This window comes from Artibeus jamaicensis, unplaced genomic scaffold (genome assembly GCF_021234435.1).
Source record: "Artibeus jamaicensis isolate MK-2021 breed Jamaican fruit bat unplaced genomic scaffold, CSHL_Jam_final contig_3126, whole genome shotgun sequence".
NCBI lineage: Eukaryota > Metazoa > Chordata > Mammalia > Chiroptera > Phyllostomidae > Artibeus > Artibeus jamaicensis.
The window spans coordinates 19,854,741-19,869,665 of NW_026521723.1; the positions used below are offsets into that span (position 1 = coordinate 19,854,741).

Below are 14,925 nucleotides of genomic sequence, written 5' to 3' on the forward strand. Positions count from 1 at the left end.
GGATTAACCACTGCCGGTGTTAACTCCATATCGGCTGCTCCCCGGGGCCTAGAAAGGCCACGCTGTGGCCACAGGACTAACGCGCAGGCCAAAGAAAGACACACGTGGGTCCCCTTAAGAGAAACCCAGAGCAGAAAATTTAACCTCATGAAACAGGAAAATGTCAGATTCTACAAGTGGCAGCTCCTCTAGGGCATTTTGGGGTTATTCACAGATCAGTCAGATGTCAGGGGAGGAGGAAACTCATAACTGCAGGGCTGGAAACCTACAGGTCAGTCAAAAACAAAGTGTAACGTACCAGGGGGTCCTGGAAGCCGGGGAGTCGGTGCCGGGCTGGATTACGGCAACGTCTCTAGATCAGTGTTACTCGGAAGACAGTCCATCACCCGGCGTGGACTGAGTCCCTAACGTGTGCTCAGCCACACAGAAGGATGTGGGGAGTCTGCAGGACTGACTGGTCCTGGCCCGGGACCAGCTGCACTGGGGAGTCCAGGGAGCGACATTTAAGAAACGATATGATTCTCGAGTGCTCAAAACGGCAACAACAACAAAAAGAGCCCTCTAAACTCTTGTTCACCTCCGAGGCCCCACAGGGTCCAGCTCTGTGGCTGGCCTCAAGCAAGACCCAATAAAAAGTGAGTGAATGGACAGGAAAACCCAAAGCTGTCAGAAGGGGAAGGAGGTATATTGGTTCAGGCCAGGAGGGCTGGGGGGGAAAGCCACTCTCCCACAGTCTAAGATGACAGGCCTTACCCCTTGCCCAGAGGTAAGGGAATTCCTTCCTGACCCTGTGTCTACCCGGTCTGTCAACCTGAGCCTCATCCCTTCGTTCAGAAGGGGTGTGGTGGCAAGTCAAGTCACTTACACGGGAAGATCAAATGTGGTGCCAAGGGAGCCGGGCACCAGGTGCGCATCTCCCACGTCGCTGCCGTCCGCCCCCACCCACTTGCTCCAATACAGACCAGCCGGGCTGGGGGGTAGGGACTCCCCTGCTCTCATTCCATCCTCCTGCTCCCAGAATCAGCCTGGCCAGTGGTGCCCCTGTCGAAGCCCCCCGAGAAGAAGTGTTTCATTAGGAGCTGCCACAGGAGCCCCTAGGGTGAGGCTAGCCCTCAGCCCTCAGAACCCAGCTCCTCCTGCCCCCCACTTGGTCCTTCCCCTCAGCACTTCAGGAGCCATCAGAAGTCTGAGGGAGTGCGCCCTTAGACTCCCACCTCACAGCCCCAACCCCTATTCACATGGGCCCCCGCCACCCAAACCCCATGCCGCCCTCAGACTCATGGATTTACTTTCCCACTCAAGTTTCCGTCTTGCCCATCTTGACCGGCTACGCGGAACGTGGGGTCTGAGTCGGGAAGCTCTGACAAGTCTCCCCAACACTCTGCACCTCAACCCCCCATTTGTAAAAGGAGGGGACAGCCTCGCCCTGCCTCCCTGCCAGGGTCACTGGGAAGGGGAAATAGGCTTAAGAACCTGGTGGCCCTGAGACTACATCAGTGTGAGCTCCCACGAGGCACTGGGTCCGAAGTGCCAAGGTGACGATAACACGAGCAGGGACCCCCACTGGCTCACAGCGCGTGGGAGAACATCCGGGAAGCTCCAGTCCTGGCTTTTTGCTTTGTTCTTAGAGTCTCGTCAAATGTGCACACGAATTTTAGAAATTCTTATTGAGAACGGATGCCCAGCAGTTCACGAATCTCCATTTGGGAAACACTTTAACTGGACACTGGCGTGACCTCTCCTGACAGACAGAAGGAGTCATTAGTCATCAGGACCCTTTTCTCTGGGAGCCCAGGACCCCAAGGATGGGCATCCCTGCAGCGGTCTTAGAGCAGAAGGAATCTTCGCAGAGATCAGTAGTGAGGTCCCTCATTCTCCCCCCCCAGGGAAGCTTCCAGAAGAGCCAGAGCTGAGTTGACCCACAGACCCTCGGCCAGCCTGCCCAGAGCGTCCACACCTGGTTCTCTAGTGAAGCAGTCCCAGAGAAAGGCCCCTCCTCCCAGGTAAACAGGAGGGAAAGGCCCCAATAAATCGTCAGGACACTAAAATCATACCCTACAAAAAAATGATCATCCCGGGACTTCCAGCAGCTAGAGGGGCCCTGCGGAGGTGGGACCTAAGTCCTCCAGGACAGGGTCTCTGCAAAAAACTGAGTGGGAAGGGGGGGTCTCACCTGCAAAGGCCACGGTGGGGTGTTCCCTTAGGGCACACAGCTGCTGCTCGCTGCTGGCGTCCCCGGCGACATCCTGGGAGCTGGACAGGTGGACCAGCAGCAGTGTGAGGCTGGGTGGCAACAGAGTGGCAGCCAGCGGTCCCAGGAGCACCATGGTGGGCCCCTCTGGGGTCCCAGCTCCCAGAGGCAGGCGTGGGGAGGACCTGTAATGCAAGCAACGAATCTCACCGTGGGCTCCCTTGGCACTGCCCACTTCTCCCAAGTTCCCAGTGGTCGGCAGCCCCAGGTTCGGCTTTTGTCTAAATAAATTTATATTTTCTTTATGTTAGTTAGAGTTCATTCTGCCCCAGTAGTGCAAAGTTATGGATCATATTTTGAAAGCTAATTTTCCTTGGAATGGTATTCTACACAAAACTGGCAAGTTATAGAGCTTTTTATACTATGATCCCAAATGGCTTAAAATTCTTTTTAATGATAAAGGTGGTATCTTAGGGATTTTAATAAATAGAGCTAAGACAAATGAGTAGCCAGTTGTAAGAAGATAAATTTGGGTCTATAATTCACTCCTTACTTACACTAGGAAAACTTCCAACTGGATACAAGATTAAATGCTAAGAATAAAACCAACAAAATACTAGAAGAAAAGGTAGGCAGTAATCTTTACAACCTTGCAATGCAGGACCAGGACTCAAATTCCAGAAGCTAGTAAGGAAAAGACTGACAGATTTAACTACATAAAAATCACAAGCTTCTGCAGGTCCTCCCCAAAGAAAACAACACCAAGCAAAGTCAAAAGGCAAATAATAAAATGAAAAAAAAAAATTTGTGCCCTGGCTGGTGTGGCTCAGTGGATTGAGCACCGGCCTGCAAACCAGAGGGTTGCTGGTCTGATTCCCAGTCTAGGGCACATGCCTGGGTTGCAGGCCAGGTCCCCAGTAGGGGGCACATGAAAGGCAACCACACATCGATGTTTCTCTCCCTCTCTCCCTTCTTTCTTTCCCCTCTCTCTAAAAATAAATAAATAAATAAAACCTTTAAAAATATTTGCAATTCACATCACAGACAAGAGGCTAATATTTCTACTATGTAAATAACTCCTGGGAATCAAGAAGAAAAAATAGCAACAATCCGGTAGAAAAGGAATATATTTGCAAACCAGGCTTAAAAATCTAAATGATACTTCTACTCACTCCCAATTGTAAGAACAATGCAAATTAAAACTCAGACTGAGATTTCTGCTCAGCTGTCAGTGTAGCACAAGTCTGAGCTGGACGGCACACTGTGGGAAAGGAGGCAGCCCCAGTCTCTGCTGGCGGGCGTGTGCAGTGGCACAGCCACCCACCCGTGGAGGGAACCGGACAATGTCTGGCAGGACGACGGAGGCGGTTCCCCTTTGACCTGATTTCTGGGAGTCTAGGCCAGTGCCAGTCGAAGGTGGTCCAGGGGCCTGTGTCGACCCACAGAGTATGACGTCTCCGTGGGAAGATACACGCAGTGGTTCGGGAGTGTTCACAGCCTTTCCGAGAATCTGACAGCGTCGTTTTTGCGTCTATTGGATCTAATAACAAAATACATGGGCTTGTATTTAGCAGTTGTTTTTTTTCAATTCACTTCTCTAGGGATTCACTTTTATTAAATTTTACATAATCATCCACCTGCGACAGACTGTAAATTGAAAAGCGAAACCTGTTCCTTCATCACAGATAATTGGGGAGCAAAGTAGACCACAGAGGCACCTGCCCCTGGGCAACGTCCCTGCGTGCACCCGTGTTCCCGTGGCGATCTCCAAAACAGGAGAAGACAGGGAACAACCAAATAATCTAGCAACCAGAGACTGCTTAAATAAGCTATGGTATACTTTGTAATGGAATACCATGAAGCTCTAGGAAAAATATCAAGATTTTCACTGGATTTTGATATGGAGAACTCTCCAGGGATAGTAAGTGAAAAAAGCAAGATGTACAGTAGTATAATATCATGTGCCCTTTGTGTAAAAAAGAGGGTAGAGATAAGGATATATATTGATATTTACTTATCTTATCATTAACATGCACTGGGAAAAGAAACCTAACTAAAAAAATAAAACTACCTGCAGAAGCAGCAAAATAGTGATCCAGGCTTTTCAATATATACCTTTTCATAGTATCTTCATTTTTGAATCATGAATATGTTTAATATTGCCTAGTCCATAAACCTTTTTAAAAAACTAGTTTTGGTTCTCTAAGACTTCTAACAGGGACGGCCCCACTGTCCTGGGTGGCCCAACCACACCCTCTGATCAGCTCTGACCCTCCTCCTGAGCCCCGCCACGGTCCTGGTCCTGAGCTCTGGCCACCTCACACCCCTTCTCAGTCCTGCTTTCCTCCTCTGTGCAATGAAGGAGCTCAGGGAGTTTCCCTGGGCGTGGGGTGGGGGACCAATCAGAATCACCTCCCCCGAGGGTGCTCCTGGTGAGCCACCAGGTGAGTGAGCCCAAAGGTGATGCTGCCAGCCTCCCCAGGGCCACGGGCCCCTGTTCGTCCTTCTCTGAGACCCTTTGCTCCTAACCCCTCCTCTCTCTTCCCTTCCTACTGCTACTGCCTCGCCCCAGGTCTGGATAATCACACAATAGGCCTCAGTTTTCCCATGTGCCTGTGAGATGCAGTACCACCTGTCCTGGCGCTGCTGTAAGGCTTCGTGGAAATACTCCCCTGGCCACACAACGTGCGTGCCCAGCAGAGCCCCCCTCTCCCTTACGCTGCCCGCCCTGCACCCACAGTTCCGAGAGCACTTCCTTGATTCCTTCATCCTAGAGTCTGCCCATCCCTCTCAGCAGAGACCCTCTGGGGGGGGGTTTGGCCAGAACTTACTCCCTGCAGTGACTTTCACACTCACTCACGGAGTTATTCCTCAGTGCCCAGCTGGGTCCTTCCTGCTGCCTGGGGTTGGCCCGCTGCCCTGGGCCAACCCTCTGGAGCAAGTCAATCTGGGTTCACATCCCAGCTCTTCTCTTTACAAGCTGTGTCTCTGGGGAAAATACTTCACTCCTCCCTGCCTTAATTTCCCCAGATTGGGAGTGAGAATAGCAACATCGACTCCCTCACCAGACACAAGTCTTAAAGGAATTACTGTATTTTAAAGGCCAGGAACACAGCCTGGCACACAGTGCGTATCCATCAGTGAGAACAGTTCCCACCCCCTGGGCAGGGCGGGGGGGGGGGCCTGGGGGGTTTCCTTTTGCCCTTTGACACCTACGCTGGATGCCTTCCCTCAGTCCCTCCACTCTCTCTCCTCCTTCCAGCTCCTGCCTGAGCTGCATCCAGGGACCCCTTCCCTGGGTTTGGCCAATGGTGGGGGGAGGGCACTGGCAGAAGATGGGAGAAGGGAGGGAGGGAGGGTGGAGGCAGTAGAGGTTCCAGCAGGCAACCCCTCCCTCGCTCCCCCCTTGGCCCGGAGGCACCGCCCCCTTCTTGCTGCCCCCGGGCACCCACTGTGAACACTCCCGTGGTTCCCCAATCCCTTCCCTTTGTACATAGTTTCTGTATGAAACTGCCCTCCATTTCCCGATTTGGGCCATCTGTTTCCTTGGGTTATAGCATCTAATTGGTGGTATTCTTTTTATAACTTTGCTGGGCTTTCCTCTCTCTGCTGCTCAGGACATCTAAGGTGTTAGGACAACTGCTCTCCCCTCATTACTCCCTACTCTTCTCCTGTCCCCTGCTCCATTCCCAGGCCCCCCTGCGTCCCCACCCCAGGTCTGACTGCCACCCTCACAGCCCCCAGACCCCCCCCTCCTCTCCCTGTGGCCAGATCCTGAGTTCTGGGGCCGGAAGTAAGAGCACATCCGGGGCCCTTCTCCAGACCCAGGCCTTCAAGTTCCTAGTTTCCACAGCAGGAGTTCCACTCACTTATGATTTGTATGTAAATACATCTTTCAACTTCTTCTCGAATCCATAATTGCTAGATTAATATCATTTCCTCCACGTGGGCTCCAGCACAGTGTGTCTGCTGTTTGAGGAGAAGGGAACGGGTGTGTGTGTGTGTGTGTGTGAATGGGGAGGAAAGCACTGAAGGCGGGACCTGGGTGCCGGGTCTCCTCCACTCAGGTGAAGGAGGAGAAAGGGGAAGAGAAAGCCAGAGCAGCACATGGACATGCACGCCACACGCAGACTGGAGAGTTCCCCGGAGGTAGACAGTCCAGACACTCGCTAATCGGGGAGGAGACAGGACCAGCCTTTTTTCAGACGAGCCTTCCAAGTCTCAGGGGTGCGAAGGTAGACCAAGGGGCTGCTTAGGAATCCCACAGGGGCACACACACAGGCCTGCTGTGCCACCACCTTTGAGGACCTCTTTTGCCCTTGGCAAGGAAGCCAGCAGACCCAAAGAAGGGTGCAAAGGAGGGACAGAAGGGTCTGGGCGGCGAGGAATGGGGCTGGAGTGTGGGGTGCTGATGGTCAGGGCAGGGCTCAGGGAGGCAGGACTCTGCAAGTGCCACACTGAAGAACAGAGAAGAGTGGTCCACTCCCACATCACCCAGAGCATTACAGGGTCTGACCTGTTGAGCAGACTTCTAGGTACTTGGTGAAATGGCGGAGAGACTTCTCAGTTCCCAAGAATCCACCATCTTTGGAAATTACCTCCTCTCCATTCACAGGTCCAAGGGGTAGCCGCCCATCCCCCATCATGTATACACCTGTCCCCCCCATCCTAGCTGCTTGCTCCAAGGGGAGTCATGTGGTTAAAACAGACCAATCAGATGCTGTCCTTTGGCAATTTGGGTATATAACATCTCCCCCCACCGGAGTCAAGTCGGTCTTTCTGGAGGAACCTGGAACGTGTACTGTGGGCCAGGTGGGGTGACATTCTTCCACCTGTCACATAGGCTGAGGAGAGGGGCAGAGAAAATCTGGACAGAGGCCAGTGACAAGAGCAAGTGAGCAGAAACTCCCCGCGATGCTGACAGTCTTCCAGTTCCCAGTTCCAGCCCTTTCCTAAGATCTGAGTACGTTCTACTTCCATCACCCACCCCCGGACCCTTGTAATAAAGTCCCCCTTGTTTTTGGTAAGTCAGCCAGAGCTGTGTCAGACCAGAAGCCACCCACACAGCGTTGCCTCCTCGCGCCCATTCCCGCCTCTCTCCTTCCCGAAGGATCCTCAGCATCCGTGTGGGGTGGGGCAGCGTGCTCTGCTGAAGCCATTCCTGGCCGGTGAGGGAGAGGCGGGAGGAAGTCATTGGTGGGGCTTTGGGGGAAGTGCACTTCTCTTCTTTCTGACCCCAGGACAGGCAGGGTGGGTGGTGCTACACTGTTCTCCACTGCTGTGTGGGACTGTCCGCCAGTGATAAGGACGCTGGTGCAGAATGGCAGGTGGAACCTGCCGTGTTGGTGACGGAACCAGCTGTGGTCTGCCTACCTGTGGGCTTCTTCTCCACGTCTGACCATCACCGCTCTGGGCCTGTTCCCTTGCCTGTACAACGGGGAAAACAGTGACACCCACCTCACAGGGTTCTTATGAAGGTTAAATGAGTAATCTTGTCAAACAGGTTTAGAACAGCACTGGCCACAAACTAGGCATTGTATAAGCGTTGGCTATAATTCCCATTACTATCATCATTATTATTAGAAATAATTCACTCCTAATTTGTTCACATTCTTGTTTTTCAGGTCTTGGTTATCATTAGTCAGGTACCATTCCTATCTTATGCAGTTTGGTTTCTCATACTCACAACCAATACCCCTAAGACTGGCACAAATCTCTACTTTAATATGTTTGTCTGACCTGACATTAAAATGATCCCAGAATTCCTCTTCTGGCAGTGCACAGCAGAAGCCCGCCACTCTTCCTGAGGTTTGTAGAGTTCCGTGGGAGTCCTGAGCTTGGGAGGCTGCCAGGCCTGCGTGCAAATGTGTTTTATCACCTGCACAGTAAGGTTAGTAATAGTCCCTTGTCGTAGGGAGAAGGCTTGCAATGCACCCAGAAGTAAGTCTGGCACAGAATAGGTCCTTTATGAATACATTTACATAAATCTATTCATATACATAAAATGCTCAACTAGTTACCTAAGTGTTTGTCCCAGATTCATCATTCATTCATTTATACAAAACTTCACTGAGCACTTACTGCACACCTACTATGTGCTGGGCCCTGTATGTATAGGTAAAGTGAGGGAGGGGAGATGCCTGTATGACAAAAGTATAGTCCCTGCCTTCATGGAGCTTACAGCCCAACAGAGGAGAGGAGACACTTCCCCAAGGAACACTGTATCACAAGTCAGAGATAGCGACTGCCTGCGGCTTGGGGCTCTGGATGGATAAGGGGGCACAGAAAGCCCGTGCTTTGCCCTGTCTCAGGGCTCTGTGTCACTGGCTCTGCAGCCGGGCACTTGCGCTAGGAGTTGGAGGAAGGGAGGCAGAGCAGCAGCTGACTCCTGCTATTTTGGGAAACCCCCAGTGATAAGGAAAGCATTTTCCCAAATCATCGGCCAGAGCTCCTAATGCCGTCTCCCTCGCTGCTGCCCCAGTTCCCTGTAGTCCTTGACATCGGTCACTCTTCTGGTGCCTGAAGGCATGTGAATGCACGTGCATGTGTGCGTGAGAATGCACACCCACGCAGGCGGCCCCTTGAGGATGCCTTCTCTGGGCCTTCTACAGGGCTCTCTTTCCCAGCACAGAGAGTGGGAGAAGGATGAGCTAAGGGTGTGGGAGGGGATGAAGCTGCTGAGCAAGAGAGAGAAGGGCAGAGGGCCAGGGCCAGAGCGGTCAAGGCTCACAGGTACAGAGGAACCTCGGCTCTTCTCTCTGGGACAAAGGATGAGAAAGACAGGGGTGGAGAGACAGTGTGTGTCTGTGTGTGTATGTGAGCTGAGTCCCCCAGGGAGCCCACACCGGCCTCCCAAAAAGCTCCCCCTGCACAACTGTGCCTTCCCCTGCTTGCCAGAGAGCCAGCCTTCCTACTGCGGGAGAGGCTGCACTGCCACACGGAGGACCATCAATCCTGCACCATTCCCTTCAGAACAAGGACGAATAAGGGAGTCTCAGCCTTCCTGCCCGTTCTGGTGCTACAAAGGAGACGGCAGCATGGCTACAGAGGCAAGGAGCAGACCGTGAGGGGGTCTGAAGAGAGGTGTCAGGGGCCTTGGGCAAGAGACGTGAGAGGAATGCCAGTAGGCTGGAGGTCAAGGATGCCCCACGAAGAAGGCAGAACTCAAACAGGGCCTGGAGGGAAAGCAGCGGGGACTTCCCCGGGCATCGGGGCGAGCGCATTCCAGGCAGAGGGAACAGCAAACGGCACAGGCCAAGACTTGGCCCTGGATCATCCTCACGTAATCAATCTGATGAGGCTGCAGAAATGAGCAGAGGGAGATGAGTCTGGAAAGAAAGACCAAGGCCAATCATGGGAGACTTTAGCATCATGGGAGAACCTGTAGCATCAGGAAGTTTTCTTCTGCTGAAAAAAAGAGCCCGTTGATGGCTCAAGGCAGTGGCAGGACATGGTCAGCTCTGGGTTTTCATTAGCTGCGTACCATTTGTATCCCATGCAGTTCTTAGAGCTGGTTTTCCATACTCACAACCAATGCCCCTAAGACTGGCACAAATCTCTACTTTAATATGTTTGTCTGATCTGACATTAAAATGATCCCAGAATTCCTCTTCTGGCAGTGCACAGCAGAAGCCCGCCACTCTTCCTGAGGTTTGTAGAGTTCCGTGGGAGTCCTGAGCTTGGGAGGCTGCCAGGCCTACGTGCAAATGTGTTTTGTCCCCTGCACAGTAAGGTTAGTAATAGTCCCTTGTCGTAGGGAGAAGGCTTGCAATGCACCCAGAAGTAAGAGTGTGGGGGAGATAGGTGGCAGTGGACCGTGGGAGGGGTGGGTTGGAGCCCACCAGCTATCTGCAGGGCAACTCTAGGAACTACAATTGACTGGGTGCCTCTTCCTCCAAGAAAACCCAGCCCTACACCCAGAGCATGGCTGGGTCTCAGTCCCTACTTGCACCTCGTGGGGGGAACGCCAACCCAACTGCAGGAGGTGGCCCTGGATAGAAGCAGGAAGAAAATGGAAGACCAGGCAGGAGAGCTAAACCCCCAAATTACTGCGGCAAGGGGGCTCCTCCAGAGCAACCAGGGACTTTGCTTCTAATTGATAATCAGAAGAGAAAAGACCACCTATGAACCTAAAAGATGATGGCTTGAATAAACATGGCTGCTGTACATTAAGAATGTGCCAGGTGCTATGCTAAGCTCTTCCCTGCAAGACCTCATGACAATTTGGCAAAAAAGCTAAGAATTGCCTTGTGATCACCACTCTCAGCTGATAGGAAGAAACGAAGGTTAGCGGGGCTGAGGAGCCCACCCCAGGTCCAGGAGACCGGGGCAGAAGCCCACACTTGGGGCCACTACGCACACCCACTTCCCCGGAGGAGAATGTCCCGCCCTCCTGGCACCTCCCGCAGCCCTGGCTCCCGGAACTCTCTGAGCAGCCTTAGAAGTTTAATTCGGTTTCCTGAGTTGGCTTCCTGACCAGGGAGAGCGCTTTCTAACTATAAATGATTGAACTGACTTCCTGCTACAAATTAGCCTCCAGTGAGTTCGGGATATGGGAGCCGGTTTTTCCAGGTCCTGAGAGGCTCTGAAGAAAGAAGTTCCACGGGCAGCCGCCGGACAGGGAAGAGTCCAGAGGCCGGAGCTGGCTGCACAGACGACTGCCTGGGAGACTCCCCCAGCCCAGGCCCCACAGCTGGGAGCCGGGGTGGGTGCAGAGAACGACATGCTTCCTTTTGTCCCCACCCCAAGCTCGGCCCTTAAGCCCTTGAGGACCTTGGGGAATGAGGCTCCGAGGTCCTCCTTCCCGGGGCCCCTCCCTTCTAGTCTCCATTCAAAGTCTCCACTTGGCTGCCTGCCTGGGAAGGGGGGAGAAAAATAGAAGGAAAAGAAAAGAAGAGGAAATAGGGGGGAAACCAGGAGCAGGAAAGAATGTATTCTGTCTGTCGTTTGGTGGGAGGGCAAGGCATGGGGGGTGCCCCTCACTCTCCTATCCCCACCCAGGCCAGAATGGCATCTTCCCACCCACCCATCACTCACTACTTGGGGGGCAAAGTTTAGCCAAGCTCAGCACAAAGATAAAATTGAGATGCAGATTCCTTCCCATTGCTCTGAATAGAGCAGATTGGATACGGATTTTCCCCTTTTCTTCCCATTTAGACCATCTGGGCCACTGGGGCCCAGGGGGGGAAGGTTGGGACCAGGTGGGGGAAGGGGACAGAGGCTCCGAAAGCCTGCCCAGCACTTCTCAGCTCTGGAACCTGGGGGTGAGGCTGCGGATGCCTCCTCCACCCCATCCCCTTTCCCAGTAGCAAGTTCAATCCCTGCCTCGGCACTGTGCTCTCAGGTCTGGGCTGGGCCAGACTAGGCTATGCTGGGTTCTCCTCTCCTCTATTTCCCAGCAAACTAAAACTCATGTGCATTTGTCCCATCAGTGTTTAGCAGTGCTTCCTGAAGTCCCACCCACATCCCCTTACCTGCAATTCAAAGAAAAAAATGTGATCACAAGAAGCTTAATAAGATGAGCTCTTAAAGATCATTTGGTTCAACCCTGTGACAGATGAGCAAACGAGGCTGGGGGGGAGGGCTGAGCGGGGAGCTGATGGGGAACTGAGCCCAAGTGACACACAACAAAACAACACCACGTCCTTGTACCCCAGGCAGTGCTCTGCGCTCTGTATATTATGCCATTTAATCCTCACAATGACCTCGTGAGGCAAGTACTGTCATCATCCCCATTTTATGGATGGGGCAACTGAGGTACAGGCCCTGTAAGTAACTTGCATCTGGTCAAGAGGGTAGAAGCCAGCTCCGCCCCCAGGCAGCCCTGCACCATGCACGGTCCAAATGCTCCACGCAGGGACAGGGCATTGTTTGACAGAGACTCGGACGGAACATAGGCGCGGTGAGCGTCGCCCTGGGACCAGCTGGCCGCTCCAGCAATCGTTTGCAGATGGTGGAGCCTCTGAAAGCACGGCTCACACCCATTCAGTGTTTATAATCACGGGGTCTGGACTTGTTTCTGTGAACAGTGTAGGTCAACACAAGGTCAGAACCGAAAAGAAGAATAGGAAGGGAATGTTTACACCACTCGGGAAAATGAGCAAGTGGAAACCTCATGAGGGTAACTTTGCAGGAGATGGCGCGTGCGTGGAGGAAGATGACCCGACGCGTGAGGAAGAGAACATCGGAGGGAGGAGCGTGGGTTGGCGCCCGCTCACTCGCTGCCTCACGGGGGTGGAGCAGCGGTGGTGAGATGGGCAGACAGCACGTCTGGGTGTGGCTTGCGCAAGTAAGTATTTCCAGTGATGTCGGAGGTATGAAGACGAGTTGGATTTTTTTCCTGTTTTCCAAACATTCCATAATATTCTATTGTTTTTGCAATGGAAAAGAAAACAAAGGAGACTCGCCTTCTTTAATTGCTGGAAATAAATGCTAAGGATGTTGCCAAACATAAATCAGGCTTATCTAGTCATTACAACAGCCTCCTTTTCCTCCTCCCCACGGACAAGCTTTCTCCGTGGAAACGGTCTGCTCTCAGATCCTCGGTTGCTATATAAAACGGAACTGCGCTTGAAAACAGCCTACGGCTCAAAACCAGACTGCAAACCCAGCTAAGGCCCGGGCTTTCTGGGGGCTTCAGTGACAGGCTCACTTACTCAGCATAAACCTTTGTCGAGGGCCTCTTTCCCTCAGTCTCCTGAACGTGCCTCCTGAACACCCCAGAGCTAGTTCTGCTGTTCGTCGAAGGGCTTCTAAGGGATGCATGGTGCTGATGGCTGCAGGGTGGGGCGAACGTCCTTAACGCCGCGGACCTGTACACTTAAAGGGTTAAAACGGGTTGGCGGGAACTGGACATGGTATGGCCACTATGTGAAACAGTGTGGTGGTTCCCAAAAAGTTTTTACATATGCCACCTTGGCCGGGTAGCTCAGCTGGTTACAGCATTGTCCCCGCTATGCCCACGTTGCTGGTTTAGTCCCTGGTCAGGTCACATACAAGAGTCAACCAATGAGTGCATGAATAAATGGGACAACAAATCAATCTCTCTCCTCTCTCTCTCTCTCTTTCTCCCTCCCTCCCTCCCACTGTCTCAAAAATAAATAAAAATAAAACAAATAAAATTACTACACGACCCAGCGATTACCTCTAGGTATATACCCCAAAGAATTCAAAGCAGGGGCTTTAAAGGACATGTGTACGTCTGTGCTCACAGCACCGTTACTCACAACAGTCCAAAGAGGGAGGCAACGCCAGTGTCCACCCACAGAAGAACGGGTGAGCAGACTACAGCCATCCGTACAGCGGAATATTATTCAACCTTAACAAGGAATGAAAGGCTGACTCATGACACAACAAGGATGAATCCTGAAGACATTATGCCGAGTAAATAAAACTAGACACAAAAGGACAAGTATTGCATAACCCCACTTACCCGAGGTACTTAAAAGAGTCAAATTCGTAGAGACAGAAAGTGGAACGGCAGCTGCCAGGGGCTGGGGCAGGGAGCACAGAGAGTCGTTATTTAATGCAGATGGAGTCTCATCTAGGAAGATGCACACAGTTCTGGAGAAGGGTGACGGTGACAGCTGCACAGCCACCTGAGTGCACTCAACACTACCGAGTCTTACACTTAAAAATGGTCGAGATGGAAATGTTATGTTGTGTGTATGTTATTACGTTTTTTTTAAAAAGAGCTCCTAAAATCCACTGGGCTGTGCGGGACCAGAAGTCGTGCAGCTGACGCCCATGGTGATGGAGTCTTTCCCACTTTCTGCAGAGTGGCACCCTCCCCGTCCCCCAGGACACACCTACCCCTTGAGGACCAGCGAGTGAATGGAGCCTGCCACCCTATTCATGCCCTGCTGCTGCTGTAACCAATGTCCGCAGGCTGAGGGCCTTCAAACAGCGCATTTATTCTCCTACAGTTCTATAGGCTGGAGAGACAACATGGGCCTCAGTGGGCTAAAATCAAAGTGTGGGCAGGACTGGAGGTTCTGGGGGAGGATTTATTTCCTTGCCTTCCCAGCTCATAGAGGCTGCACCCATTCCACCCACAGGGCCGGCAACACTGCCTCTCTCTCATCGTCCTTGAATAGTCACTTCCCCTCTATCACAGCCGAGAAGGTTCTCTGCTTTTAGGGACCCATGTGATTACCCCAGACCCAACCCAAATGACCCAGGATCATGACTGTCAAGGTTCTTAACTGAATCATGTTGGCAAAGTCCCTTTTGCCACATAAGGGAACACACTCACAGGGTCCGGGGATGAGGATGTGGACGTTTTTGATGAGCCATTCCTCCACCTACCGCACCCACTCTCCGCACTCCCACCCGCTCACTCGCGCGTGGAAACGTTTCTGGCATCAAGACTAATGTGAGCCTGAATTTTGGAAGAAGGAAGCGCAGTAGCCAGTAGGTCATGACCGCACCACCTCTGGGAGGACAACGGAAGCTATAGCTGAGAAGACAGTCAGGGAGCAGGACGTGAGCCCGAGGTGGTGGGGACAGAGGACAGGAGATGGGGACACCACACACCCAGGGAAGGGAGCAGGGCGTCCCATGGGAAAGAAGGCTCTTGTGACCCAGGGGGAGAGGGCGGGAAGACCCCACAGGTGAGCTGCATTCGAACAAAGAAATTCATGACTGTTGGCACAAAAGTTTTACCAAAGGGCTATTATTATTCACTTCCAGAAAGGACTTCCCTAAGTGTTGTTCAAGTAATGAGTCTCACTGTG

General features: G+C 52.5%; 1 protein-coding gene across 1 annotated transcript in view; it reads right to left on the bottom strand.

Annotated features, from left to right (window-relative positions):
- The window catches only part of SEMA5B (semaphorin 5B), a 117,659-nt gene that overhangs the window by 39,174 nt on the left and 63,560 nt on the right, over positions 1–14,925 (bottom strand). Inside the window, exon 2 of the mRNA XM_053663004.1 lies at positions 2,174–2,376. Within this exon, the coding sequence (XP_053518979.1) occupies positions 2,174–2,327 (154 nt within the window). The 5' untranslated portion in view covers positions 2,328–2,376. The remainder of the gene's footprint in view (positions 1–2,173; positions 2,377–14,925) is intronic.